General features: G+C 41.3%; 2 protein-coding genes across 9 annotated transcripts in view; one reads left to right on the top strand and one right to left on the bottom strand.

The window, feature by feature from the left end:
- The window catches only part of FAAP24 (FA core complex associated protein 24), a 68,539-nt gene that overhangs the window by 23,136 nt on the left and 17,430 nt on the right, over window positions 1–27,973 (bottom strand). For 5 of the 8 annotated variants that reach the window (XM_077831329.1, XM_077831328.1, XM_077831327.1 and 2 more), the window contains one exon: window positions 7,984–8,934. The exons of the other annotated variants lie outside the window; for them this stretch is intronic. In XM_077831329.1, coding sequence (XP_077687455.1) covers window positions 8,776–8,934 — 159 coding nt within the window. In that variant the 3' untranslated portion in view covers window positions 7,984–8,775. Of the gene's footprint in view, window positions 1–7,983; window positions 8,935–27,973 lie in introns of those variants that run through there. 8 annotated transcript variants of the gene reach the window in all.
- The window catches only part of RHPN2 (rhophilin Rho GTPase binding protein 2), a 42,692-nt gene that overhangs the window by 10,120 nt on the left and 4,599 nt on the right, over window positions 1–27,973 (top strand). The window contains exons 2-13 of the mRNA XM_077831326.1: window positions 3,127–3,242; window positions 9,954–10,082; window positions 14,301–14,376; window positions 16,845–16,922; window positions 18,127–18,251; window positions 19,175–19,341; window positions 21,699–21,886; window positions 23,451–23,607; window positions 24,121–24,240; window positions 24,953–25,147; window positions 26,444–26,520; window positions 26,606–26,752. Of these exons, the coding sequence (XP_077687452.1) occupies window positions 3,127–3,242; window positions 9,954–10,082; window positions 14,301–14,376; window positions 16,845–16,922; window positions 18,127–18,251; window positions 19,175–19,341; window positions 21,699–21,886; window positions 23,451–23,607; window positions 24,121–24,240; window positions 24,953–25,147; window positions 26,444–26,520; window positions 26,606–26,752 (1,575 nt within the window). The remainder of the gene's footprint in view (window positions 1–3,126; window positions 3,243–9,953; window positions 10,083–14,300; window positions 14,377–16,844; window positions 16,923–18,126; window positions 18,252–19,174; window positions 19,342–21,698; window positions 21,887–23,450; window positions 23,608–24,120; window positions 24,241–24,952; window positions 25,148–26,443; window positions 26,521–26,605; window positions 26,753–27,973) is intronic.

The following is a 27,973-nucleotide window of genomic DNA, read 5'->3' as shown; positions in this document are numbered from 1 at the left end:
GGACTTGTCTACACTTAAAATGCTGCAGCATTTCAGGGAAGACACTACCTATGCCAATGGGAGGAGTTCTTCCATTGGCAGAGGTACTACACTTCCCCAAAAACTGGTAGCTAGGTCGAGGGGAGAATTCTCCTGTCAACTTAGCGCTGTCTACATCAGGGGTTCGGTCAGTTTAATTGCGTCGTTCGAGGGTGTGGATTTTTTACACCCCTGAGCAACATAGTTATACTGACCTAATTTCCTAGTGTAGACCAGGCCATAGTCAGCAACTCCAGGACTCTGTACAGAAGGGGTCCTGCAGCAACTTTCCCCAGAAACAGACCCCTGGATCCAAGAGAGCCTTCCATCAGGGAGACAGAAGTGCAGAACAGACAGGCTGAGAGAGCACATCCAATTCTAAGTCTTGTATTCACTGGAGTAGTTAGCTCAAGTTAGTACACTTGAGCTACTGCATTGTTCTCAATCAGGGGTATGCATACCTCTGGGGGTACACAGAGGTCTTCCAGGGGTACATCAACTCATTGAGATATTTACCTAGTTTTACAACAGGCTACATAAAAAGCACTAGCGAAGCCATTACAAATTAAAATTTCATACAATGGGTTATACTGTTGTATATACTATACACTGAAAAGTAAGTACAATATTTATTTTCCAGTTGATTTATTTTATAATTATATGGTAAAAATGAGAAAGTGAGCAATTTTTCAGTAATAGTGTGCTGTGATATTTTTATTTTTATGTCTGATTTTGTAAGCAAGTAGTTTTTAAATGAGGTGAAACTTGGGAGCAAGACAAATCAGACTCCTGAAAGGGGTACAGTAATCTGGAAAGGTTGAGAACCACTGAGCTACTGTACTTGAGCTATCCTAACTTGAGTGAGATACAAATTAACATGGGATTTACACAGTGTGATTGGATTAGCAGAATAATTGGATGAGCTATTGCATCCCCACTACATTACTAACTTGGGCATCAGCAGGTTTCAGAGTAGCAGCTGTGTTAGTCTGTATTTGCAAAAAGAAAAGGAGTACTTGTGGCAATTAGAGACTAACCAATTGATTTGAGCATAAGCTTTTGTTATTGGTTGGTCTCTAAGGTGCCACAAGTACTCCTTTTCTTTTTGCGAATACAGACTAACACGGCCGCTACTCTGAAACCTGTCATTATGCAAGGCCCTGCATTTAGCAGTATGGAGTGGAAATCTATTTCTCCTCACTGTATTTTCCACTGAATGCATCTGATGAAGTGAGCTGTAGCTCACAAAAGCTTATGCTCAAATAAATTGGTTAGTCTCTAAGGTGCCACAAGTACTCCTTTTCTTTTTGGGCATCAGCATCACTCGAGCTTCAATAACTCCCCCCATGGGCCAGTAGGGTGACCAGACGTCCCGATAAAATCGGGACTGTCCCGCTATTGAGCAGTTTGTCCCGCATCCTGACCTAAGTATGGTCGGGATGCCATTTGTCCCGATATTTTGTTTTGGGCGCGGGTTTTTTTTTTTTGTTTTGTGTTTTGTTTTGTTTTTTGTTTAGGCGGTGGTGACAGGCAGGGGGAGCGCCTTTTCAATTGTTACACTCACCCGGCACGTCCGGGTCTTCAGCGGCACTTTGGTTGTGGACACTTCAGTTGCTGACGGGCTTCGTCGGCATTTCAGTGGCGGGTACTTCTTTATTGGTCGGCAAGATTTATTTCCCGCTGCCGAACGTGCTGGGTGAGTGTAACAATTGAAAAGGTGCTCCCCTTGCGGTGGTCCCAATATTTTGGATTTCGCATCTGGTCACCCTGTGGGCCAGCAAGGTTGAGTTTACAGCACCATTTAACTTGAGCTAGAGATTTTTGTGTGTGTGTGGATGGGAGTTGAGTTGGGGGTAACACTCAAGTTATAACTCAAGCTAACTGTGCTGTGAAGACACATTCATATTATACTCCTAAACAGGTAGTCATGTATTCTCCCTTCTGCAGACAACCAAGTCCACTCTGCTCTGAATGGAGGGAAGGCTATTTGCCAAATCATTTCCCTTTGCACAGAGTTTAGTTTCACTGCAGTTCTTCCTCTCTTTTCCCTGGGTATGACTACACTATGGAGACTATACTGGCATAGCTATGTTGCTGGCACAATCCCTCAGTGTAGAGGCAGCCTATAGTGATGGAAGGAGATTTTCTGTTGGTGTACGAACACCACCTCCCCAAGTGATGGCAACATTCTTCCCCTGACCTAGCTGCGTCTATACGAGGGGTTAGGTTAGGTTACTCAGGGGTAAGGGGTAGGGATTGTTTACACCCCTGACTGCAATTGCTATGTCGACCTAAATTTTAAGTGTAGACCAGGCCTGACTTTTCAGCTGGGGCCTGATTAAAGGCCCAGTGAAAACAATGAAAGACTCCTAGTGACTTCAGTAGGTTTGGGATTGGCCCTTGATTTTTATTGAAAAGCTTCCCAGAAGTTTTAAGGAGGGGATTTGAATGCGAGATGAAAGTTCTTTGGCATATAGGAGGGGCAGGAAGCTCTCGGCACGTGGGGAGCAAAGAGAAGAGCAAATGAAGATAATAGTGGGAGATGGATACAAAGTGCTCTTCCTGAAACTAGACTTAGACCTCTAGACAGAGGAGACTAGGGAATGAGTTAAACTGAAGAGTCCCAGGCCTTTTCAGTTACCCTTAAAATCACTTTTGTTCTTTTAAAAAACCTGATTTTAAATTAAAAAAAACCTGGCCATAATCTGTGACTTTTCATTCCTTTTACCATCGTATTATGATTTTTATTATGACAATACAACATCTCTTCTCTCAGGCACACTGTTGTGTAACTTTGGAGTAACTCTATGGACATCAGTGTAGTTGCTCAGGATTCACACAAACTCCATTGACATCAAGGAAGTAACTGTAAATTGACTGCAGGGTAACTGAGAAAACGTCATCCTGAGCCGAGTTGTTTTTTTTTAATTTGTGAATAAACTTTCTTAGGTTTAAAATAAAGGACACTCTTTAATCAAATGGCTTTATGTATCATGCTTTATAGATTAAGATTTTCATATCCATGTCTTTGAAATCAGTGTTATTCAGTTTTTTGTTTCGCTCTTCTGTTGTCAGCTTCTTAAAAATAATTTGCTTCCTTTATTCTAGGGATGTAACCCCTTGGCTGAGACTGGCCGAAGCAAACTGCAAAATCAAAGAGCTGCCCTAAACCAACAGATCCTGAAAGTAGTAAGGTTGAGAACTGGTGCTGAAAATCTTTTACGGTATGTTTCCACCACTTTACTATTTTTCTGTCTAAAGCAACAAAATGTTTTTTATTCTTTCTGCAGGGGTGTCCTTCCATTCTCAGACAGCTGCCTCGCTGCTCCCATAACTTGCTGAATAAAGTGCAGCTGGATGTTTTACTAACAGCCTTATTTAATGTTTTTATGCCCCATCTCTATAAAGTCATTAACTGTTATATTATGTTTTTATGTTTTCAAAGTGCATTTTGAAAGCCACTGCTTTGCAGAAAAAGGGCATTGCACTAGACCAGGGATAGGCAAACTTTTTGGCCTGATGGCCACATTGGCATTGCGAAACTGTATGGAGGGCCGGGTAGGGAAGGCAGTGCCTCCCCAAATAGCCTGACTCCCTATCCGCCCCTCCCACTTCCTGCCCCCCTCAGAACCATCAACCCATCCAACCCCCCCTGCTCCTTGTCCTCTGACTGCCCCCTCCCAGAACCCCCAGCCTGTAACCACCCCCCGGGACCTCACCCCCTATCCAACCCGCCCCCCGCTCCCTGTCCCCTGACTGCCCCCCTGCCCTCTATCCACACCCGTGCTCCCTGACAGCCCCCCTCCCCCCAGGACTCCCATGCCAATCCAACCCCGCCGTTCCAAGTCCCATGACTGTCCCGACCCCTATCCACACCCGCACCCCTGACAGGCCCCCTTGGGACTCCCATGCCTATCCAGTGCCCCCTGCTCCCTGTCCCCCGCCCCATCCTGTCCTCTGACTGCCCCGGGACACCCTGCCCCTTATCCATCCCTCCCCCCGCCCCCTCATCATGCTGCTCAGAGCAGCAGGAGCTCGCAGCCCCGCTGCCTGGCCGGAGCCTGCCACGCCGCTTGCGCTGCCTGGCAGGAGCGGTGGGCCAAAGCGCTGGCGGTGCGGCACGCTGAGGCTGCAGGGGAGGGGAGACAGTAGGGGAGGGCTAGCCTCCCTGGCCGGGAGCTCAGGGGCCGGGGTGGGTCCCACAGGTTGGATGTGGCCTACGGTCCGTAGTTTGCCCACCTCTGCACTAGACTCAAGTTGTTAAATGACTTTGTATGAAGACTGCTGAAATTATCCTAAATCAGTTTTTGCTAGAGTCTTTCATTAGATCATGGTTGTTATCATGATGCCTGCTTGTAAAGGAAGCAAGTGAACACTTTTCTGAATATTAATTGTCTAAGAGTGTGATCCCCACAACACAGATCTTCCCAGGATCCTTCAGATTTGTGGCCCACTGGCAGAGGGGCTCACCAGCGGAATTGTGAGCTAGTGAACAGCAGGCAGTGTGGCATATGGCTGACTGCTGCTAGCTGTTGCTCATTCAGGACCTATGTCCATTGTGCCCCTTTAAATTCCATAGGCTTCATTGTGACATGACCTGGAAGAAGAGGGTGGAGTAGACCACATCTGAGAGGCAGTGACTGACTTGGTCAGCAGGCTGGATGTTGCAGTGGGCCAGATTTTTGCGGGGTTGAAGGCAAAATTTTCCTGGACCTGGGCCCCATGGTAAAATTTTTAAAAGTGCATCAATGACTTACCTAAGTCCCATTTTTAGAAGTCACTTAGGTATTTAGGAGCTTAAGTCCCATTGACTTTCAATGAGACTAAGGGCTTGTCTACACATAAACCACAGGTACACTGCTGCAGCGCTTCAGTGAAGATGCCATCTATGCTGATGGGAGGGGTTCTCCCATTGGTGTAGGTATTCCACCTCCCCAAGAGGCAGTAGCTAGGTTGACAGGAGAATTCTCCCTCTGACCTAGTGCTGTCTAAACTGGAGGTTAGGTTGGTTTAACTGTGTTACTCAGGGGTGTGGATTTTTCACACCCGAGTGACATAGTTATACCGACCTAATTTCCTAGTGTAGACCAGGCCTTAGACTCCTAAGAGCCTAAAAGTGACTTTTGAAAATTGGACTTAGGAAAATCAATAGGATCTTTTAAAAATTGTACCCCATTACAGACTGAATCCACTCCCGGAGTTTCTGCAGGTGCCTGCTATAAAGGTTCATTGGTCTGCAATGCCAGTTTCTGATTCTGAAAGGAAAAAATGCTTTCTACCTTGATGGCATAAAATGATCTCTGGGCTTCCCCTGGTTTGTGTGAAACCCTGTGTGCTATCTAGAGTAAAGTATATGAACATCTGTAATGTATGAACTTCCTTTTGTGCACTTGCTTTTTGAGATTCTGTCTTTCCACTTTGGTTTCCTTTAGTTCTCTGAGTTATTTATCTTAAAAATCTGACCTTGCAATGTTTATGGGAAAACCCCATAGCTGGTCTGTGGTGGGGAGGGGATTTCTCTTTCATTTGCCTGCTGCTGGAAGGCTTTTCTTCTTTATTAAAAAAAGAAAAAACAAAGAAACAAACCATTTATGTAGACCCTACCTGTATCTGCCTTGCAGTACAAGCCTTGTATTGTCCCATACCATCTAACCCTACGACTGGCTGTTCTAGTCGCTATTTTCCCCCAACAGCTCTCTCTCCTGCTATTTGTGGATGAGGATTTCTCCTTGGTATTTAAAACTGCTTCATATGGTATCTTTAATCTGCCATGACTGGAGAATCTATGGGTTTGTGGAGAGTTTTCAGTGTCCAATACAAGAATCCAGTCAATGTGATTTCTTCAGAGAAAATTACACATGTAACTCTACTTCTCTGAAGCATGACTTCTTTGACTAGATTCCCACTTGCCCACCCACCTGCCTTACCCCTCAGATGTTGGAATTGACAGATGCTCAGGGGCATATCCTCAGCTAGTGTAAATCATCCTGACCCCTTTGACTTTCATGGAGCTAGACAATTTACACTAGTTGGGGATTTTTTGCCTCTCAGTGACTGACTTTTATTTTAGTGCGTATCTTACCATAGATACGTTTTTTGGCTGTGTATTTTGCTTAAAATTTGTAGATCTGTCTGTTTCATGCTCAACAAAGAGCTGTCCTGTAGGCCACTGAGGTAAGGGCATTGAGTTGCAGAATGGGGTTCCCTGACTTTACATGTTATATGTAACTCGCACATCTCCTGAGTGTGGTGTTCTGTCCCCTCTAGTGGTACCGAGACCACTTGGAGATTAATGAGTCTGCTACAGCTTCAGTTAAGAGCCATGTGACTTTTACCTCATGCAGTAGAGGCTCATGCATTTAGCTTCAGAGGTCCTATGATTAATCCCACCCACAGACAACCGGGGTCTGTCTGTGTTACATATATATACAAATACCTCCATTGAAATGCTGTCACTTAAGGTGTATTAGGGAATACCACAAATGCCTGTTCTTAGATGGAGGGAAATATTAACCTTTTGGCTGCCTGGCACCTCTCTACATCTCCTTGGCTAACCCACTATTCACTTTGAGTTGTACCTCCTTTAAAATAACCCTGTGGTGGCTGACACTCAACGAGCCAGGAGTAAACCTGTCTCAAATTAGGGCTTCAGGGGACTCACTATGTGGACCAGGCGGAATGACGTCCGCTTCCTCTCTTGAGAAGGGGATGACAGGGGATCCCAGAGAGGACATAATTCCCCCTTACCACAGGAAAAAACTGCATTCACTGTGGAGCTCAGGTGCCCATGGGGCAGCAGCCATGCTGGCTGTTTTCTGCTGCCCACAGAAGTAACTGCTTCTAAATATATTTGAAAAGAGGAGTTTTATTAAAAGCAAAGAATCTGGGATCAGTTACCCTGATAGAGACATTTGGCAGAATAATTAAAATATAGTTTCCTGTTTACTTTTCTGCTGAATTTCCAGAAAAAGATATAAAATGGACATTTTATCTATAAAGAACCCTCGGTGAAAATTCAAATCCAAAGGGGACACAGTCAATACTGACAGGCTGGCCCAATATTTCATTTGATTTTTTTTTTGTACAGGTTTTCAAACTCCATGTAAATCTTGGAGTTTCTTTCTTCCAAAGCAAAATCATAAGAGAAACACAGTGCTAGACGCCCAGCCTCACTCCTAATGCAGTCTCATAGCAACAAACTAACAGCACAGGCAATGAAACAATGGAGGAAGTGATTTTTGGTTTTCATGAAACCCAAATCCAGTTTTAAGCTTACAAGCGGTAAGAGCTCTGTGTAGCTTGAAAACTTGCCTCTTTCAGCAACAGAAGTCCAATAAAAAGACATATAAGTCCAATAAAAGATATTTTCTCACCCACCTTGTCTCTCTAATATCCTGCGATCAACATGGCTACAACAACACTGCAAAGAAGAGTTACTAAAACCAACAGTGTGGAAAAGTGATTGTAAAATGAGGGGGAACACACCTTTCAAATATTCTGGTGGGTATGAGCAGTGTTCCCTCTAATGTTTCCCTATTGGTGCACATAACAACATTCATGTGGCGGGGATGAGGCCAAGGGGTTTGGAGTGTGGAAGGGGGCTCAGAGCTGGGGCAGAGGGTTGAGGTGTGGGGGGTGTGATGGCTCCAACTGGGGATGCAGGATTTGGGGTGGGCTGGGGATGAGGGGTTTAGGGTACAGGCTGGTGGGGAGAGAGAACTTCCCCCAGCTCTCTCTTACCACAGCAGCACCTGGGCTGGAGGGGAGAGGTACCTCTCCCCACCACAGCAGCTCCGGGGCTGGGGGCTGCGGGATAGGCACCTCTCCCCCAGCCCCGGCAGGTCTGGGCCGGGGCTGGGTTGGGGCTGGGGGAAGGGTGCCTCTCCCCCTGGCCACAGCAGGTCCTGGCCAGGCTGGGGGAGAGGCATCTCTCCACACCGCAGCCCTGAGCACCTGCACGGCACTTAATAGGCTGCTGCGCGGCCGCACAGTTTAGAGGGAACTTAGGGTGTGAGTTTTCATCCACTTTCTGATACCGTCCTCTTCTTCACCATGGAACCGGATTGCTTAATTTCTCTTGATTGCTTAATAACTAGTCTTATAATTAGCAGAGTCATTTAAATAAAAGTTACAAATTTGCCACATTTCTTTTCTGAATTAAGATGTGTTAAATTGCTGTTAACACTGATTTCAAAGTAACATCTCTCATATTTATTAACAAGAGTAATTGAAATCTTACTGAAAAGGACCTGGGCCTGCATTCCTTCCCCAAGCAGAGCTCTTAGGCCAGTGTTTTTAAAAATGGTCACTGAATCTGGTTGTGTTAATTTCTGGGTGCCCAACTTGGGGCTAATTTTCAGAAGAGCTGAGCACAAATGAACGCCACGATTCCTCAACTGAACGGTGATGTTCTGCTCCTCTTAAAAATCAGCCCCAAAGCGTCTCAACCTGGGATCCCAAAAAGAGGCACCCAAAATCAGTGTCTACTTTTTGAAAATGCAACTGCTGCTGACTTCAGTAGGAGCTCTGGCTAAGTAAGGAGTGTAGGATTGGACCTAATTCTGGTGTGTGTGTGTGTACCAGGTAATTAAAGTCCAAGTACATCTCTAAAATCAAATTGCATCAAAACATATTCAATTAGACTATTTAAATGTACGTCATTTGTAGGTGCTGTGAGGTAAACAACTGCTCCCAGGGCAAACTGTATTTCAGACTCATTTCTAGGTATGCCGCTGGATGATAGTTCAGATAGTTGGACTAACTCAAAGTGTTCCTCAAGCGAAAAGAAATCAAAGATTGAGATTTTATTTGCATTTCAGCAGACTCCAGAAGCAGCAAGCCAGTCTTTTGTCCACAGGAAGCCTCTCTTAACGCAGTTTGAGGAAAAACTGGAAATGCTGGTTCCTTTATTACTGGCTGAAACACAAGTAAAATAATGAGACATTTATACTTCCACAGAGAATTATGGGTTAGCAGGTGTGTCCTAATCTAAGTTGGAATGTTTATATAGCAAATACTGATCTTGTTAACTAATAATTCTATTGGGTTATTGACTATTTGGTTATATGGACCAAAGTTCAGAGTATCAATCCATAAGCAAATAAGCAATTGTTCAATCTTAACTTTTTAATGGACTTTTGTGTTGCCAGCTGTTTATCTTAAAACACCACTTACGATAAATAACATGAGATTTCTAGGTACTACACAGTATTGCGTTGCTTATATGATGATTCATGCTAGAAGCAGGTGTTAATATAGCTACACCCAGAAATATTCAAATAGAAACATGTGCAGAAATGCTTTAGGGGCTACATTTAAAGACGTATCTATTATGCTAATGGTATAAAGGGATGCTATACCTATACATGAATTGCAAATGGAAGAAAATGATTATCCCCAGACACATCAGAAAAACAGAACTAAAGGGAAGTCACATCACATTCTTCTTTTTGTTTTAGGAAAATAGAACTAACAGTAATCATACCAGATGATGAATGCATTGTCCAGTGACTATAATGGTGGGAGAGAGGGGTTTAACCAAAGTTAGACATGTACTTTTTTCTTTACAGCTCATTTTAGGAGAAAGCCTTGTAATCAACTCAGATTTTTATTTTCAGAATATAATTAAGATGTAAACCCTTCTGTTTCACTGTTAATTTGTCCTCCAAGTTAAATCTTAAAATCAGTCCAAAAAGATCAGCACATAGCAAACCTGTTAAGTGTCTGCACGCTCTTTTGTATCTGAAACCTATTCCAAGTTCTGTCTTGGCAGCAAATCAAATAAATTCTGAAACTCGAGTTCTCATATCATCTCTTAAGAAAAAAAATCTTAAAAATGATGGGAATGCCAGTAAGGGGGCTCAACGAAGCTGGTGTACAATACGGAGCCTATTCTCTGGGCAGTCACTAAGGGGCATATCTCTTTCTCTTTGCAGAGCAACCACCAACAACAAAGTGCGAGAGCAGGCACTTCTGGAACTGAGTTTTGTAAACTCAGACCTGCAAATCTTAAAGGAGGAATTAGAAGGACTTAATTTCTCAGTGGAGGTTTATCAGAACACAGAGTAAGTGAAAATCTACTCTATTATCAACCCACCTTTTGTTTACAGCTGGAAATAAAGCTGGTGCTGGATGAGTGTGAATGCTGGACAGTAATTACATGAAAAAATTGTGAATAAAGAACATGATAGAAGGAGAATATACTTTCTCTTAATCAACAGTCTGACCACATAGTCTGTATATTTGTCTCTCTCTGTGTCTGCCTGAGCTGCCGCAGTGCCTTATGGGAGTTGTAGTTCCAGGTCCCTCATGCCTCCATTCTCCAATATGGACCTTGCTTCAGGCCTGACTACATCTCACATGATGCATCGCAGTCTCTCCCTGTGGCTAAGCTGCTACTGCGGTGCATGAGACCCTGCAGAGGTTCAGCCGCCGGTAGAGAGCAGGCGAGCAAGGCCCATAGAGGAAAATAGGGGCTGCTCCCATTAAACACCGCAGCAACTCAGGCGGACACAAAGATTAATATTGTCCTGATGTGAACTGAAACATATTGGTTTTCCCAAAGGAAAATTCTGCCAAAATCAAGTTTTCCATAGAAAATTTTGACACAAATCTCATTTTCTGAGGGGAAAATGTTTTTTGTTCAGATTTTTTCAACCCTCTCAAACATGCACAGGGAGTGCAGCAGGGAAAATGAAAGTGACAGCTGCAGTAGTGACAGAAGGGGGAGCAGGTTTGTGATAGTCTCCAGAAGCACATACATAGCCCACCTCTCCATCCTCCCTAGCAAGTCCTTTAAGATAATTTAAAACATTCTGCTCTTCGATGGTGAAGACCAGTGTTCCCTCTAATCCAGTGTGATGTGTGACACATTACCTTCATATTGGTGCACATAACAAAATTTATGTGTTGGGGATGGGACCAAGGGGTTCGGAGTGTGGGACGGGGCTCAGAGCTGGGGAAGAAGGTTGGGGTGTGAGGGCTCTGGCTGGGGATGTGGGCTCTGGGGTTGGGCTGTGGCTGGGTCCACGCTGGTCTGGGCTGTGCCACCCTGGCCACGCCTGGGGCCAGGCTGCTCCGAGCCATGCAGCCCTGGCTGCGCCTGGGCCCAATCCAGCTGAGCCGCCCTGGCTGCGACAGGTCTGGGCCACAGGCTGAGTTGGAGCTGGGGCAGGGGTGCCCCTCCCCTGGCACGTTGGGGGCCGGGCGAGGGATGCCCCTCCCCCACCGGGGCAGGTCCCTGCTCCGGGCGAGTTCACTGAGTGCCTGTGTGGCGCTAAATGGACTGCTGTGTGGCCGCACAGTTTACAAGGAATTTAGGTGAAGACCCAGGTTTTGGTGAAGATCTTGTGGCTGGAACAGTGGCCTTCTGACTGTCATTTTAGTTGACCTCCTTTGAACTATTTCCTACATTTCCAATGATGTTCATATTATAAAGAACTCCAAACTGCAGGCATTATGTTATGTACAGTTTAACGAAGTCTGCATAAAGGACACATCAGTATTTCATGTGTCAAAGAGTGGCACTCTTTCTCCATATCTATAGACCATATACTCCCCTCCACTTATGCAGTGCAGAGAAAAGGGGAAAGTCCCAAAGAATGCTAAGAAGAGGGAAGCCATGTAGGGGAAAAGGGGGGTATAGGCATATTACTACCTCAGTGACAACCTGTGTCCCCTCTGTGACTGCTGCAGAGAGAGCAGAGCTCTCAAAGAGCTGTACTTCTTAGGAGGGCTATATGCCCTTCTTTCCTGTTTTAGGCATGATGTGAACCACATGTTCGCCAGTTGACAGGGATCTCTTGTTGGTTAAAGGATATAATAATGTGTCTTTATACAACTCTGGTTGACCATCCTTGAAGAATGGATACAACTTTGGGCACTTTTTGTACAGAATAGACACCAGAAAGTAGAATAAGACAGGTAAACCTGTCAAGCAGATCTGTTTCTAAACAGAGGGCCATATTCTCCCTCCACTCATACCTGTGCAACCCATACAGCAAAAACTGAGGGCAAAATCTGGCCCAGAAAGTTTCTGAGATGGTCACAGGAATCCTGAAAATGCAAATACCACTTGTTTCTTTGTCTTCCTATTGCATATTATACACTTGTTCAGGAGGTGGGAGGAGAGTTTGCCCTGAGCATGTACATGAGAATACCCCTGTAGCCATAAAAATGCTCCTAGCGTGCCTGTGGGCCAATCCTTACTGTGTGGTCAAAGGATATTTTTCAAAACTGTGTGTCACACACCTAGTATATAAGAATAGAGAAGACTATTATTTAATCTATGGGTGTGGCACTTCAGTAGCTAAAAGCAGATATTGAATTTCTTTACGTTCATTTTAGAGTTGGCAGAAACACTGGTGTCCAGGGAAATTGTACACAAGCGTGGCTGCTTAATGAAGATGGATCATGAAAGAACATATTCAATCAATATTAAATCAATATGTAATATTTTTAGTATCTTGGCTTTTATCAGATTATTTTTCAAAGGTAACTGCTGTAAAAGCATTAAAATAACAGTTCTTTCCAATATTTGGTTACATTAGATGTGTTGCACCCTCAAGTGTGTGTGTGGGTGTGTGTATTTGTGCCCCACTACCAGGGAGAACAGTTTTAAACTCCATCAGGGGCTCCATAGGAGCCCCCTGCAAATGCTGCCCAGTAGGTGAGCTGAATAAGCGCTGCTCCTTGGAGCCCTGCCTTCTTTCTGGATTGCACCAGCCAGCTCTAGGGACCTTCTTATGCTAAACTGGAGTTGTGAGTAGATTGCACTACTGCTCCCCTGGCAGACTTTTCACCACCAGGGACATGCATCCCAGGTTCTGCTGGCTTTGCTGATGGAAACCTGTGAGTGAATCACTCCCACAGTATTTCGTAGTGAAAAAAGTCAGTTAAGTGTTTGCTGGAAAAAGAAAAGATCAGATAAACATATCCAGATGCCAAGGACACTTTTTTTTCAAACAGACACTATTCCATCTTTCCTACTCAACATGTTGTAAATAATAACTGGAAGAAATCCTGAAATCAAATTCTCTGTTTGAAACGGGACATTTTGCTTAGGAAGAATGGTGAAGACAGATTTCACAGTTGGGACCAAATGCTCATGATCTCCTTATTCATATGAGTAGTCCCACTAGCAAACAATAGGATTACTCTTATAATATGAGCAGGATTTGGTCCTTGATCAAGAGTTTTATTTTCCTTGAGGATCAAGGGGTTTTTGTTTTTGGTTTTTTTTAACATTGCCTTCTTGTATCTTATCACCCTCTGTGGAGATGCTTCTCAGGGTTGAATTCTTCCCCCACCCTAACATTTTCTAAAAGTTAAATACACATGATGCAGTGGTTCTCAAACTTTTTACTATCAGGCTCCACTTACATCAAAACCAGTGAGCTCAGGCCTCACTTTACAATGTGCTAGAGACAATTTATGTATATCAACCATTGACGGACTAGTAGAATATTGAAGCATATGGAATTATCATAGCCCTTACTTGTGTATGTCTCTCTGCAGTGGTTGGTTTCTGCACATGTGGTTTATCCAGAGGTGGAAAGATTGATCCAAACTGATACAGACAAGTGATCTGTCAGTCCTCACTTTCTGTTTCCTTGGCCCCCTCTTCCTCTGGAGGAACAATGGCTCAAGGGCAACTCTCATTCCCTTCAGACTCTTTCCCTTTGAGCTTCCATCCCTATGCCTATTCCCCGATTCTGTCCCTCTCACCACACTGCCAAATGCAGCTGGCTTCTGCCTCCTCCTCTCCTAGTGGTTTATTCTGGCTGGGCGCCAGCAGGGGAGATAGAGGAAGGAAAAAGAGACCAGACAATCTTCCTTCATTCCTTACTCACATCACAGAGGCCCCTGGGGGCCAGAAGGAGTAATTGTACAGAGAGAGTTTAAACTCCATGGGAATCAAGAGCTCCCCCTGTCCACAAAAATGTTATTGGAGTCTCCAGATAAAATCTCACACACTGCGGCTGTTTACTTCACTTCTGTCGTTCCTGAAATAGGAGCATTCATGTTTGGGTTTTATAATAATTTTTTTAAAATAAGGAAAATAACTTGTGTGGGACAGAACAGTCTGTGTAAAGGGAGCGTTACACAATTCTGAAATGCTTAAAGCCTCCTAGTGCAAATAAAAAGGTGCATGTTACATATGTTGCCATCAAGAGACACAGCTCCTTCTGTCTATGGTCACATGGAACAAGACAGGTAATTTTGCCAACAGAACAATAGAAAATAAGGAGTTAACTTTCTGTTCGTCTTTTCTTTTGCCACAGAGAGACTTTTAGCATTCCCCTGATACCACTTGGCCTGAAGGAGACTAAAGAAGGGGACTTTACAATCCCTCTCAAGGTAAGTTTCGAAGATACAGGTTTTAGAATCAATATTTAACATGTAACACTGCTTTTATGTTTGAAGGTGTACAGCATTGTGTGCAAATTCTAAACATATTTTTATGCTTTATTTGCACTAATCTGACCAAGAACCAAGAATTTAGCACACCAAGAATTATCAAGGATTTGAGATCAGTTATGTCCTTCAGAAGATCTTTCACAGTGACTTCAGTGGATTGATTCTTGATTTACATTTGTGTGAAAGCAAGATCAGGCCCACTGTCGAAGGCTGGGGAGGCTAAGCCTCCCCTAACCCAGGCCATGGCCCCACCTACACTCTGGCCCGAGGCCCTGCTCTTGCTCCCTCTCTCCCCCAAAGCTGGCGGGGTCCCAGTCAGGGGTGGCTTGGGCCAGCTGTGGGTAGGACAGGCTGGCATGGGGTGACTGGAATGGGCGGGCCGGAGCTCCTCTGGTCATTATGTGGGGGGGGGGCCCTCGGGCAGAAGGGGCAGGGCTGGGGAATATTGGGGTTCACCCGCTGCCCATGCCCACTGTTTTATGGCCCAGCTAGTGATGCTGATGCTGATAATAATAACAACCATTTATTGTTTGTACACTGCCCACACTTGTACTTGGTGCTCTACAATACAAATTAAACAAGGTCCCTGTCCAGATATTACAATCTAAATGAAGACCAATTAAATAATCTGGATGTACTCACCTTTCTCCCCTTACCACCACGGCAGCTGGGGGATGGTTTGGCACCCAGGAAAGTAGTTCCAGTGTATTCAAGTGATTCTGATTTAGACTAAGATTATTTTCTGCTGGGGAGGGAACATGGCCAGAGCATGCTATGCCTGGGGGCAGGAAGAGGCTGTGGTGCAGAAGCAGCTATGACAGCTCTGCACTAGGGGAATACCCAGCTAGGACAGGGGAAGCCCCAGTTACCCTGTATGTCAGCTTTAAGGGGGCTTTATGATGCAAAATAGTTTTACTGGGTCCAAGGATCAGACCCATAGAGTGGATCCAGTTTGCTCCCAGTTACATAGGTGTAGCTGCCAGTGCAGTCACATGAAATTGCACCTGATAGAACTGAGAGCAGAATTTGGCTCCTACAGAAAATGTAGTCTTTAACATTGTTTCAATTAAAAGGGCTTTGTTACTTCTATGTTTTGATTAGTTATGTGATATAATTTTCTGTGAGCATGATAAAGATCATCTTTGGGGCACACAAAGTTTATGTCTGTTATGGATATTTATTCAGGTGAGCTCAGCTGTGTTCAGCATATCTGTATTTGAATTAGATGATGAAATCCATGGAAGAAGGCTTTCTTTGCCAGAGGCAGTGAAATGAAATCCATGGAAGAAGGCTTTCTTTGCCAGAGGCAGTGAAATAAAACAATCAGGAATAATTCTCCATGGAGCAAGTAAACAGCAACTGTTTTACCAAGCCAAGAACCACTTGGATTCAGAGCTTCACAAGGGACTTTAATCTGCATTCTTTCAAGCAAAACTCTTGCTGACTTTAATGAGAGTTTTAGAAATGAGTGTATGTTTGGAATCACGGAGAATTCTCTTTGGGTTTTCATTGACAGCTACTGTACAAGTTCTGCATGCTACTTAGTGGGAAATAGCTGTTTAAATCAGGAAGAACGCTCTTTCTCAGTACTACTTTGGATCCTTTTTGAACTTTACAGCTCAGAGGATGAATTGTAAAGCTGGTGTAAGCTAAACTCCCTTATGCTAATTAAGACTCCCACATACAGACTCCTTCCTTAGCTCCGTATACCCCCAGTCTCCTACTGTGGGAGTCTAAGTTGGTGCATCTAACCATGACAAGGAGCCAGAAGAAGGCGTAAGCTGAAAAAACCCACATCCTACTTTAACTTACCCCTTGAAGTCAATGGAGTTACACTGAAGTAAAATGAGAAAATCAGCTCCCCTTTTACTAACTTAAACTCTCTTAGACATCACTTAAGAATTTGGCTCCACTTCATCTGTAGGTTATTCTTGATTGGCCATATTCTGCTGTCATTTATACCAGTTTAGTTTCATTAAACTCAGTGGAGTTTCACCAGTATAACTAAGAGCAGAATTTGGCACAATATCTTTCTATTAATGAATTTGCATGATCATTTGACTCCCTTGTTTTGTATTTAATTGGTTCAGGTGTCATTTTCAAAACTATTAACTGCAGTTTGAAAAAAAAGTGGAGAAAATATTATAGTTGTTTCGAGTCCGCTACACAAGATTGGGTTTCTTATATTTGATACAAGATGAAGATATTACCTTGAAATCTTGTCTGTTATAGTTTTTCCCCTCTTTTGAAAATCTGACATATATAAATACAACACCATTTATTACTAATGAGTAGAAACTTTGCAAATCATGAAATTTTTGAATATTCAGGGCACTGTTAATGTTTGCGGAGAAATCAAAAACTTTGGCCTGAAAGAGTAAGGGTATTCCACATTTTATTTTGTTTAGGACTTTATCCTGGAACATTACAGTGAAGACAGTTCTGACTATGAAGATGAAATAGCTGATCTTATGGATTTGAGACAAGTAGGTTTGATTGTGCATGTTAATTCTCTTTGTGACTATGCCACCATATCCAGTTTTAATCTTGCAGATTTTTATTAATAATGTTCATATATGGTTAGATTGTGGCACTTTTACTGATTAATACTTTGCTCCAGGTTACCTTACTTCCACTTATTTCCACTCCCAAGATATATAAAATGACAGCCTCCATATCCCAAGGACTCTATAATGCAACATTTCCATTAGTGATTTGGAAGTCTCACTGATAAAATTTGCAAATGACAAAGATTGGCAGAGTGGTAAATAATGAGGACAGGGTAGTCATAAGGTGTGATTTGTATCACTTGGCAGCTGGGGTCCATTCAAACAAAATGGGTTTCAGTAAGCTGTATGCAGAGTTGTACATCTAGGAATAAGGAATGCAGGCCATACCTATAGAATGGGGGGAGAGGGAGGACTGAAATATGAAAAACAGTGATATTGAAAAGGATTTAGGGGTCATAGTGGACAAATACCTCTGTATGAGCTCCCAGTGCAGTGGTGTAGGAAAAAAGGGCTATTCCTCACATATAATCCTGCATCTTGGCAAGGGTTTAGACTAGATGACCTTGCGGTCCCTTCTAACCCTATGATTCGATGATATAGATAAAACAGGTGAAGAAATGCGTGGGGTGAGAAAATGATGTAACAAGAAAGCAAAGTAACTGAGCAGTTTGACACAACTTGAAAATTCAAAAATACTGTTTGTTTTTAAAATATTGTTTAAATTGTAATGGGGAATAAAGTAAAGGTTTGAAGTGAGGCATGAAAGCAGGAGTGGAGTAAATAGTAGGGGTCTGTAGCACAATACTAGTAATTTCTATTTACTAGACGTTGGCTGTTCAAATGTTCTTCTATAGTTCACATCATACCTACTGTCCAACATTGTATTTCAACATGTGCGAGATTTGCCTGTCACACACTACCTCCCATGTGTTTCCTTAGGGCCACGTACAGCCTCCTCTCCAGCTGCAGAACTCTATTATTCAGAGTTGGGTGCACACGTCAAGGGCAGGCTGTGCTCCTATACTTCTAATTAATGTATTCCAGACACTTTTATATTAGGCAAAAGTCCCACTGATTTTAGTTGAGCAGAACTGTGGCCTCAGTGTGTTACATTATTCACTCTGAAACTAAACAGAATGCGTTGTGTGAACGTTATGTTTTTACATATCTGAACTTTAAGGCCTGCCGTACTCCCAGCAGAGATGAATCCGGCATTGAGATGTTGATGAGCTATTTCATTCAACTTGGCTTTATAGAGAACAGATTTTTTCCACCTACCAGACAAATGGGGATTTTATTTACCTGGTAAGTTTTTTTTAGAACACTGTTAACCTTGAACTAGCTCTGTGTAATTTGAAACACTTATATTTTTCTTGTACAGTAAGTTTTCATATTTATACTGATAGACACTCTCTTTAGTTTGTACAGTAAAGTTCTTCAGAGGATAAGGCCCTTTCTATGCTGAGAGTAAGGTCTGTGAAGGGCCATAAGAATTCTCTTTAAAAGTCTGCACATCCTACCTGGCTTTTGGGTCTTGGTGTGTACGAGCACATAGAAGCAGGTGGGGAAAGAGAAAAGCCTTGATTACATCCTTACTACTTGCTGGGCAGCATGGTGAAAATGGGGGAATATTGTGATTTGCTGCTGATACTCCTTGGGTGGTTCAATTTACACCTCACCCCTTGCTCAGGCTGTAGTATGAAACACAATCTAGTCCTGTGTTATTGGAACTACAAGATGTATACGCTAAGAGTATCTACTACTGTCTATCTTAATTTGTAATGAATAGGAAACACTACATAGTCTAAAATATCAGAGGACTGTAGAAAGACTTCTGCACTGGCTCAAAATGGCAAGTGCTATGATATACTGCACCATTATCAACGGGAGAAGAATGTGACTCAGTGAATTTAAATCTTGTGTTTGTGAATAGAACAGGAGACTCCTACAATTTGATCAAGAAAAACTATTTGAGTACCAGTTAAGCATTGCAAGAAGGGAAACATTGCTTTTAAGAAAGTTCAATAAATCCACTCACTAGCTCCTGGAGCTCAGGGATATATTTGCATTACATGCACGTGATTATGAATTACCATAAGTTTCAGCAGAAGCAGAAAAGGCATTACAGATCCTCTTCTGAACAATAAAATGAAAACACTGGTATCTCTGTGCTCACTTGTCTTTTTATGCTTATTTCATTTTGCCTCCTCCCCCTGCACCCACCCCAGGTATGATTCCTTCACAGGCGTCCCTGTCTGTCAGCCAAATTTGTTGCTAGAAAAAGCCAGTATTTTATTTAATATTGGAGCCCTCTACACACAGATTGGTACAAGATGTAATCGGCAGACCAAGCCTGGACTTGAAAATGCTGTTGATGCTTTTCAGAGAGCTGCAGGTATGTAAAGAGAGAAGGAGCTGTGGTTTATTTGCATATTGAAAATATGGAGGAGGTTATTTCTGGGGAGGTCTCAGTCAGTCTCTTACATACAGAGCTATACATTCAGTATTGACTTTTGGTTTTATTAACACAGTCCAAACAGAAAAGGAGCTGGATTGAAACCCAAAGGTCCTAACAAAGATCTGTACTAGGCTTTAATTAAACATTCCTGTTAGTCTTAGTTTAACATTTCAAAAACCTGGAGCTGCTGTCTGAACAACATGTTTGGTAAAGACAAAGTGACTATTGTAGTCAATGATTAATTAGCTGTACATTCACCTTTTTTTTGCCTTTTGTCTATTACATCACTGTAACTGCATTGACTTGTGTAAAATGTGTGTGATGGGAGTGAATAATCAGGCCTATAGCATCTACATTTTAAAAACATTTTAAAACCATCAAGTCTATTTTGATCCCAAATGAAGCTTATTGTCCAGTTGGGGTCAATGGTAAATTTGCCATTGACTCCATATAGGAGCAGGATCTATGCCCATAATGAATCACTGGAGTTTCTATTCTGCTGTGTTTGTGGTAGTTAATGGGAGCTACACCCCTTGAGCTAACAGGCTATAACAGTTCTGATTTTCATTAGAGTAGGTTTCGGAACAAAACCCCTTCATTTCTTAGATAAAAGTCATTATATAAGCGTAAGGTATTGTATTACTCATAGTATTTACAGGTGTTTAGAGGCAGTCTTAATATCTGTGAAATGAAAATGTGTTGCAAGATGATAATTATAATCCTCAACTGCTGACTTCCAATTTTGTAAAATGCTATCATAGTTGTTAATCACTGAACAAACAGTGTTACTTTAATAGCCCTAGTTCTTGTATTCAAACTATATAGAGATTTAGAAAATATGGCTTTGTTCATTTTTAAATAGATTTTTGTTTTGCCACACTACAGACTTCTTGTCTTTCTAGAAGAGGTTTCAGCATTTGTGAAATAAGAGAATTTCTCTTTAAAATTAAATATATTCCTATGTGGAGCAATAGCTATATCAGTGTTTTGCTGGAGCTATATTAAGCCATAAACTGCAGCACATCATCTGCAGCCAAAATACCTTTTGCAGGGCCCCACAACAACATGCACTCTGTAGGCTCTTCATTGTACCTGTGCATAGCTCCGTAACACGTACGCTATGTTAACAGTGTGACATGATATAGTACACGTAGTAGCTGTTCTGTACGGGTGGACTGAAGTTGTTGCAGTTTCAATACATACCAGAGCCCTCAACATGGATAGTAAAAAATATCTGAATTATTTATCACACAAAGAGAAATAAATTGAGGCACCAGAAAATGAGGATGCTTTTCTGGACTTTCAGAGCCAATTCCATTTATTTCTTAAGGAATCAGAAGCTCAGATGGGCTTGACAGATTTTTGTGAAGTATAAGGGCTTATTGATTGATAGCCTGTGATTAAAATTTGAGTAGTGGCAGGTTCTGTCTCCAAAAGTGTAAAAGCTAACACACTAATAAAATAAAGAACATAGCCAGAAAGAACTAAAAAGTAGTGACAATGAGTGACAGATATTATAATAATACAGGGGGAACTTCCATAGCCCCAGGTACTGCTGTGATACTTGTTCAGTAGCTTTGGGAAAGAAGCCCTAGCAGAACTTGATAAACCAGTTGGATGAGATGAATGGGATATGTTACATTTTAATCCTTGTGAGCATTATTTATTTTTACACTACCGTTAATGTTTGTTTTAATTTTCTAAATGATAGATTAGTGGAAGTGGATGACTGAAGCAGAATCTAATCTTGCCCTGCTGAACATACTGTTCCAGTTTACTTATGGAACAGCACTAGACTTGAGCACTCAGTCCACTAAGCCTACTTTTGGAGTGTTTCCAAGATTAGTTAAATTGTTCTTTTTTTGTTGTAGGGGTCCCTCACTACCTTTTCAGAGTCCTAAGGGTATGCTCCCAGTAAAGCACCACTTGAAAAATCAGTCAGAGGAGTTCTTCTAAGTGAATCTTAAGGCATTGCTCCCCTTGTCCTGCCCCACAAGACAGCTTCTGTAGCCTCTATGAATGATAACCTAGGACTGGGAACTGAGCACAGCTGTCTTAGATGGTAATACAGAACACTAATCCATATGACAGTGGGTCATTTTAACTCTTCACACTTAATAAGAATCCATTTTGGATCATTTAATTTGGCTGAGTAATTTCTAGAAAATATATTTTCAAGTTTCTCAACTGTCTTATTTGCTACTTTTCAGTTGTACTTGATAATTTGTGAATTGTGATCACCTGTAAAATTCCTTTTCTGTTGTAATAATTAGAAAAACTTTTTAAAAATTCAGGTATTTTAAACTACCTTAAGGAAACATTTACTCACACACCAAGTTATGACATGAGCCCAGCCATGCTGAGTGTACTGGTCAAAATGATGCTTGCTCAAGCTCAAGAGTGCGTCTTTGAGCAGATCAGTCTCCCTGGAATACGAAATGAATTTTTCACACTAGTGAAGATGGCTCAGGAAGTTGCTAAGGTAAGCCATGAGACTTAGTGTTTTTAAACCCACACCAAGTTTGTTTCCGGTGCCAAATCACTAGCTTAAAACTCTACCATAGTGCCCATTTATTAAACCTTTAAAGCAGTTTTGTGACTTTGGTTTAAAGTATTGAGTGCAAAATGCTAATTGCTGTTAATGTTTTTTATAAAAACTGAACCTATGAAGTTACAGGGACTCATGTCGAGTTGTTGGCACAGTATGAAAACCTAATATGTAATCTGTTTGCAAGGTTGTATGTTCTAACATAAATACAGCGAGTTATGATGGAAGTAGTGACACATCCTCAAGAGTGCCACTAAAATAGGAACATAGGATCTCCTGGATCATTGAGTCCAGTCCCCTGCTACTGCAGGTAATCTTGTCACATAATAAGAGCTGTTCCATTAAAAAAAATGTATCTAATGGAAACAAATACCAGAACAGCAACTGGACAGTGAATTTATTTACTGAAGTTCTGTGTGGTTCATGTTAGCAAGTTAAAGTACACAACTCCTTGTAATTCTCACTGAGAATTAATAGGATTATTTCTGACGAAAATGTATAAGTAGTTATGACAATACCATTTGATTCCATAAAGTAGATGACCAGCTCCTGCCTCCAAATCAACATGTGAAGGAGGTGTCAGTTGGTTATGTGGCACCACTTATGCCCCTCTCCCATTAACTGCTGCCAAATGCTGATCTGGCTTTACTTCTGCAGCTGGGGACTGGGTTGGCTATATATCCTGCCCACCACTAACCATCCTCCTTCCCCCCGAAAAGTTTCACTGATCCATCCCAGAGTTATGTGTATTGTACTGGCAGCATGGTGGGCAAGAGTTAGTTATGGTTTGGTAGTGATGGGATTGCAAAACTTTCACAGGCTTACTCACAAATAAGAAGGCAGGCTCTGACATGGAAGATAATCCACCATACTCATCTGAACATAGGTAACAAACTGAGACATGAAGGTTCACTCAACCAATTCGTAGCATCAGATAAAGGTCGTACAGTACCCGACTCTAAATAAGATGGGCAAAACTTGTCCTGCCAACCTTAAAGAGCCTCCACGGACCAAACTCCTTTCATGTGTAACCTAATGTCAGCTTTGAATCCAGCTTTCCTGAACTGACAAATGTGTTTGTTAAAACATTGATCTGCTCTACCCTCCTTTCAGTTGCATTAACAAGCCAAGATTTGCTTGCAAATTATAGAAGTGTGTGGATATTTATATTATATTTCATATTGTGACATCATAGAAATTAGAGATGGAAAAGACCAAATAAGTGATTTAGTTCAATGTCATATAGGATTATTCTATACAATATATTTTACAGTGTTGTATTCAGTCTAGTTTTAAATATCTCCAGAGATAAAGCTTCAATTTTCCTTTTAATTTCATCCCGCCTAGTCCTTCTATGAGTGTAAAATTTCCTCTTGCTTTCCTCGGTGTAAATAAACCTTCAAATATTTGTAGATGGTTATCATATCTCCTCGTGCTAATAACAGAGCTCCTAATTTTAAAGGTAACTTCTCATACCTAGATGTGTGTTTTATTTTAGGTTGGAGAGGTTTATACGCTTGTTAACACTGCAATGAATCAGGCACCAGTCAAGGCGAACATCCCTTATTCCTGGTCAAATATGGCAAAAATAAAATCAGACCATTACAAAGCTCTGGCACATTACTTCGTTGCTACTCTACTGAGTGACCACCAGCGTAAGAATCCTTTGGTTTTATTTATATATCCATATAAACAACTGCTATTAAGAAAGTTTTGTACTGAGGCCAGGACCGGGAGTTAGGAACTCCAGAGTTCCAATATGGACTCTTTCCATGGAATTCCTTTATGGCCTTGAGTCATTTCCCCATCTGGAATATGGAAATAATGCTTTCTGCCCTTCTTTCCAGGATTATTGAGAATATTTATTAGCTAATACTTACAAAGAGACTTGAAAAGTGTTATAAATGAGCTAAGTAATATTATCACTAAGTTAATCAGTTCTCGTGAATAGAAAATTAGAGTTCAGGCAGCATTTAGTAAAATTAGTTCTTGATTTTTTAAAAAAGGTCAGAATAATAATCTGGCGTGAAATCACATATTTAGAAGAACGTTTCCAAAATATTACTACTTACTCTTCCCCCCACCCCTCCATCTGCACTCCACCTGCCTGAAGGTACCTGGCACAGAGACACATTAAAGTAGCTAACATTTTATGTATGTTGATATAGTGCATCCCAGTGATGATGAAGACAAACAGGAAAAGGCCTGGTCCCAACTGCATGACTACATGCCAGAAGGATTGACGTCCCTAACCATTTTAAGGGATAAAGTTCAGCGAAAACGATTAGGTAATTGCAGACTCTACTCAGCGAGTGTATAACTGTTCTAAATTACAATACAGAGAAATATTATCTGTTACAAATAGATATAGTGAGCGGTATATATACAGAATATATATGCCATAACTGCATCAAGCAAAGCTCATGTAACCAATTTTATTACATGATTATAACTGGTGTGTTCCTATTATTAAGTGTGTCAGTTAAGAGGAAAATTATGTTTTGAAGAGAAAAACATGTCTTTCTCGAAATTCAAGCTGTGGCAATAATAGGATGAACTGGGTTCTGTTACACCATGTAGCTCATTAAAATCAATTGAAATGTGGCAGAATCTAGTCCAACTTCTTGTGTTACAGAGACTTAGAATTATATATGAAGCTGACTTACTTTTGAAAATGTCTCTATATTAGGAATACATAGGCACTAAAAGCACTGATGTAATCAAGTTAAATCTTAAGCCAAGGGTTTGATTCTGCAACACTTCAGTGAATAAGTAATCTTTACTCATGCTGCTACTTCCACAAAATCAGTGGGACCCACTCACATGAGAACCAATCATATGATTCTTGATCAACTAAGTGAGCCTTCAGCCTTGCCTTCCTGTTGGATAAAATGTTTGGTGAAGATTGTTAGAAAAATCATCGTAGCCTTATGTATTGTTTACATTACAATTAAAATAAATAAAAGGCAAACGATTGCTAATGATTTCTACTTTCTTTAGGGAAAGCACATTTACGCAAAGCCATTGTTTATCATGAAGAAGCACTGAGGGTCTGTGGTTTGTGCAAACAGCTTCGGAATATTGACATTCTTCAGGAGATCCTGTCAGTTGCTCACAAGCGTTCACTTACCAAGTATGCTCAGCATGAGCAGGAAGATGACTTCCTGAGTTTAATGGAAGCATCCTCTGTCCTTTGTAAGTATCCCCAACAAAATCAAGATTTTCCAAAGGGACTAGCGATTTTGGGTGTCCAAGTTAAGGCATGTTAAAAGGAGCCTAGTTTTCAGAAAGTGGTGAGCACCCACTTCTGAAAAACCAGCTCCCTTTAAAGGTGTCTCAAGTAACACACCAAAAAATTTGTGGCCAAAGAGCATGGAGAAGCACGTTTTGTGCAGTGAACTTAGTCTGTTGATTAGTCCCTAAGTAACAGTGAAATAATTGTGTAGTTTTGCTACTTTGGTGCCTCTAAGCACATTCATACCATATAGGCTGGTTGCTTGAGATGAAATTTCAGGAAGCCTCCTCTGCACCTTCATATTTATGGGATGATTGTAAGAAGGCCTCCTGGAAGTATGTCCGTCTTTGGTGAATGCATCTTTCAGATATAGTGGGCTATGGTGGGTGAAGAAAGCACCTTCTCTTTGTTAAAATCTCTCTCTGGCTATAAAATGTGGTTTACTTTGCTTTACATTTTTAATCTCTTCCCACAGTTATTGGCATAAGATCTGTACTATAGGAGAGCATAGAGGAAAGAGAAGTTAGTTGACTGTGAACTTGAATGCTACTACTTCCTCCTGCATCAATCCAGACCATCTACCCTTTAAAAAGCATAAACAGACTGGGTTCTTTCTTTTGTTTGTTGAGCTCTACTTGGATTTTTAGTATATATTCTGAAGAAGCCTTATGGAACCTGACATTTCATTTTGCTAACATAATGATGTCTGTGTCCATATGTTGATTTATCCTGAGGCTTCAAAAGATTAGATTTTTAATTGGCAAATGTTGATAAATGTCAGTTTTGCTGTACACGTGCACACAAATATTTCCATCAAAATTTACAAATTGGCAAAGGAAGAAAAATACTGCTTTAGAACTTATTGGAGTTGAAGGATATTTACTTTGTCAAAATCATATATCAAAATATACAGTTTGGGTTTTAATAGTTTTACTGTTTTGAATCTGTGTCTGTCATTAAATAATTGTCTGGCCCTCTGTTTCCCACAACTGTGAACATTTAAATTGATTTAAAAAACAAGCTCTTAAAAATAAAAAGACTGATATTTGTTAAAATTATAAAAAAAATAAAAAGTTGAGTTCTGACAAGCTTACTTGTCCTACAGTCTACTAGCGGTGTAGGAGAAACTAATAGCTTGAGTGTAAAAAGGGTAGCATGCGAAGCTTCCTCTGCCCATCCTGCCAATAGAAGCTTTTTCAGTGTTTGGCTGTTAATCTGGAACTTGAAAACTAGTTTGTTTTTCACTTTTGTTTTAGCGAAAACAGAGCATAAAGTAGAAATGGTTGTTCCTCAGTTCTCCAAGGTGAAAGTGAAAGACTTCTTTGAGAGGCTGGTAGGTAGCACACTATAATGCCTAATACTTGCTTGTGAGCCATTTTGCTGTTAATGACTATGTTCTGCCACTCTGCATCCTACAGGGCCCATTGCCTGTGTTTTCTGCCAAGCAGAGATGGACAGTGCCACGCACTATTCATTTCCATTGTCAAGAAGGGGAATTGGGATTCACTCTTAAAAGGGGCCCACCCGTGCAAGTTCACTGTCTCGATCCCTGCTGTTCTGCTGCAGTAAGTAGAGAGTGGAGTTTTAATAATTTTCTCTCTAGGTTCTTCTAAGTCTGCTGTGATTTCTCAATCTAGCCAAGTCATATTCAACAGTAAGGCACCCAGATTTGTGCAAATAAAATATTCTCTGTACCAATCACATCAGTGTGTTTTTTAAAGAACTAAATGTAATACACTAACACACCAACATTAGACATTATCTGTTTTAAATGCAAAAAAGACAAGGTAAATGCAAGACAAGATAAAGTAATAATTTGAACTGAATTCAGGAAATGCAGCTCACTTGCATTGGCATGTGGAGTATTTCTGAATTTTAATTAAGCTGTTAAATGCAATGCCATACTACATACAGCACCTGCAATTTGAGCAGGTTAACAGTGCAGTGTTAACTTTAGCATTATCTAACTCTGTGAAGATTATAAACTTAAAATAGGACTGATTCCTTCTTTTGTGTACATTTAATAAATAAAGATGACCCACAAGTACCATAATCAAGTACATTATTCACCATCTATTTCAGAAGGCTGGAAGAAGAAAAGCCATGAGAGAGAAGGGGGAGAAAAAGGGCAGTGCGTAAAGGCAAATATCAGGAAACGAAGGAGAAAGCGTATGGGAGGGAATAGAATGTGCTGGTGCTTCCTAATATGTAATCCTCTTTTGTGAATGGGAGGAAAGGGAAAAGGAGGGATACAAAGAAGAGAGAACATGCACAAGAGAAAAGAAGAGGCATAACTAAAGCACAGTGAAAGGCAGAAGCAAGCATTGACCTGCTAACCCCAGGGTTGTGAGTTCAATCCTTGAGGGGGCCATTTTGGGATCTGGGGCAAAAAAAATTGGGGACTGGCCCTGCTTGAGGAGGGGGTTGGACTAGATGATCTCCTGAGGTCCCTTCCAACTCTGATATTCTATGATGCAGCAAAGACTAAATAAGTTTATATTAAAATACAAATTAAAAAAAGTGGAAGAGTGAGAAAGGAAAAGGATAAAATATCTAATAGTAAAATGATGGGAATGCCAAACTAAACAGTTTAAAAATTAAAGATTTTTATGAAAGAAAATAGAAACGCAAAGAACACAAACAGGAGACAGGAAAATGTAATAATTATACTCTAATCAAATTAATGTATTGCAAAAACGGGTAAAAAGGGTAATTCTATGTGCATTAAAATGGTGCTTGGTGTTTTGTTCTGTGATGACTGAGTTTTGTATGAAGCCTGGAAGGGG

The sequence above is a fragment of the Eretmochelys imbricata genome, chromosome 12, assembly GCF_965152235.1.
Source record: "Eretmochelys imbricata isolate rEreImb1 chromosome 12, rEreImb1.hap1, whole genome shotgun sequence".
Taxonomy (NCBI): Eukaryota; Metazoa; Chordata; order Testudines; family Cheloniidae; genus Eretmochelys; species Eretmochelys imbricata.
This window is presented reverse-complemented; position numbering and strand designations above follow the sequence as displayed.